This window comes from Stegodyphus dumicola, chromosome X2 (assembly GCF_044657685.1).
Source record: "Stegodyphus dumicola isolate Sdum_Otavi_A_Nest chromosome X2, ASM4465768v1".
In the NCBI taxonomy this organism is placed as follows: Eukaryota; Metazoa; Arthropoda; class Arachnida; order Araneae; family Eresidae; genus Stegodyphus; species Stegodyphus dumicola.
In genome coordinates, this window is record NC_140781.1 from 7635639 (window position 1) to 7637820 (window position 2182).

Here is a 2182-nt window from a genome sequence, read left to right on the forward strand (position 1 = left end):
TCAGATGTTGCAGCGGGATCGTCATTTAAGGACTCTGCTCGGAGCAGGTTACGTGAGACCTCTAATAAAATAAAAAGTGATATTTTTGAAAAATTACAGAGGGGAGAAGGTATAAAAAGAAAGCGCAAGAGGAAAAATCGTCAATCAAAGAGCAAGCATTGTAAGACAAAAGCAGATATTTTTACATAAAGATTAATAGTAATGGAAACTCAGGGGGTTATATGCCTTAAGAGCGAATTGGATCTCTTTAATGGTGTCGCCGTACAACTGGGCATCGATTCCTCTTCCTTCGTGGAAATCCACCCCGTATCTTCATTGTCTGATAAGACGCCCATAGAATTTTACATTAGCGGTAATGGTGAACACTATTTGGATTTGGCGCATACGATACTACACACACGACTTAAAATAACGAAAAAAAACGATACCAATCTCACCGACGCCGACGGGGTGGCACCTGTTAATTATATTTTAAACACTTTGTTTTCCGACTGTTCAATATTTTTAAATGATAAACAGGTTTCGTCCCAAGTGAATTATTCTTATAGAGCCCTTTTGGAAAGTTTGTTGTTCTATTCCAAATCAGGTCAAGATAATCTACTGAGTGCTGGCTTATTTGCAAAAGATACTGCATCTAAGCATGATGTTGTGGGAGACGAAAACGAAGGTTATACAACGCGTGCAAATCGTTGCAAGCTTAGCCAAAGCCTCGACCTCGTGGGACCATTGCACTTCGATTTGGCCACTCAACCGAAATTGTTAGTCAACGGGGTTAATGTACGCATTAAACTGGAAAGGCATAAAGATGTTTTCACTTTGATGTCGGCAAACGACAATTATAAAATTAGAATTCAGCTACCAAAACTATACGTGAGAAAAGTCAGCGTGGCTCCCTCCATCCTAATAGCACACGAAAAGGCTTTAGAAAAAGGAGTTATTAAGATGCCCATTCGTAGGATTGACATAAAAAGTTTTGCAATATCGAGCGGTTTGCAATCGACAACTATAGCAAACGCTTTTATTGGTCAGCTACCCACACGTCTCATTCTAGGTTTTGTATCTAACGCCGCCTATAATGGAAGCATCAACAGAAATCCTTTTAAATTTCATCACTATAACCTAAACTACCTATGCATATTAAATGGGGGAAAGATGATACCTTCCAAACCCTATCAGCCCAATTTCGAAAAAACATTTTATGGGCGAAGTTATTTAAGCATCTTTACAGATTTAAATCGATATCATTCAAGCCCCAACATTAATATCTCCTTTGATGAATACAAAGATGGGTATACATTATATGCCGTTGATTTGACTCCAGATATGGCATCTAATGAAAGCCACGTAAGCATAAATAAGAGCGGAAACATAGCCATTGATATCAAATTTGCAGCGGCCTTGCCAGAAACAGTTACCCTGATAGTCTATGCTGAATACAGGAACATAATTGAAATAGACAAGTCACGCGGAGTCACGACAGATTATTAAAAATCATGGACGAAGTTTTGCAAATATACGGAAATGAAATTATCGAACTAGCTAAGGAGGCGGGTGCAGGCGAGGAGGTAATTCGAAGTATAGGCGATATGATGTTTTCCAATAAAATAGCGAACCTGCGCATTGCATTCTTTCTCGCTTTTGCCGAAAAAATTATTGAAATTTTCCCATCAAAGAAACATCAAGTGTACGAAGAAGTGTTTAAAAGCATATACAGAAATATTCATTTCGAACAAAGGCGGTAATGGATACTTTAACTCTGTGTCAATATGCCTGTGGCGACAGTCGAATCAAAAAAACATTTGGAGGTGTATATCCTTCCGATTTCATACCCTTACGAAAGAGACATTACTCCTCATTTATAGTGAATTCGGATCCGCATACTTTACCTGGGAGCCACTGGATTTCGATATATTTTAAGAAAAACAGCACGGCATATTACTTCGACAGTTATGGTCTTGCTCCATCTAACAAAAATATTTTAAACTTTTTAATGACCAACGCTAACAAAACATTTTATAATAAAATATGCTTTCAAGATGATACCAGTACATCCTGCGGAAAATTTGCTCTTTATTTTTATTTTGTATGGTAAGAGGGTACTCTTTGAAGGACCTCTGCACGAAAGATAAGAAAAAAAATGAAATTTTTATTAGGGAATTTTTTAAAAAAAAATTCAAACGTC

General features: G+C 37.4%; 1 protein-coding gene across 1 annotated transcript; it reads left to right on the top strand.

The window, feature by feature from the left end:
- Window positions 1-201: 201 nt before the first annotated feature.
- On the top strand, window positions 202-1488 carry LOC146992676 (uncharacterized protein F54H12.2-like). The gene has a single exon (XM_085809643.1). The coding sequence runs from the start codon at window positions 202-204 to the stop codon at window positions 1486-1488; it is 1287 nt and encodes a 428-aa protein (XP_085665769.1).
- Window positions 1489-2182: the final 694 nt, after the last annotated feature.

Coding starts and splice junctions, on each gene's coding strand:
- LOC146992676 (XM_085809643.1), top strand. CDS start 202: ATGGAAACTCAGGGGGTTATATGCCTTAAGAGCGAATTGGATCTCTTT.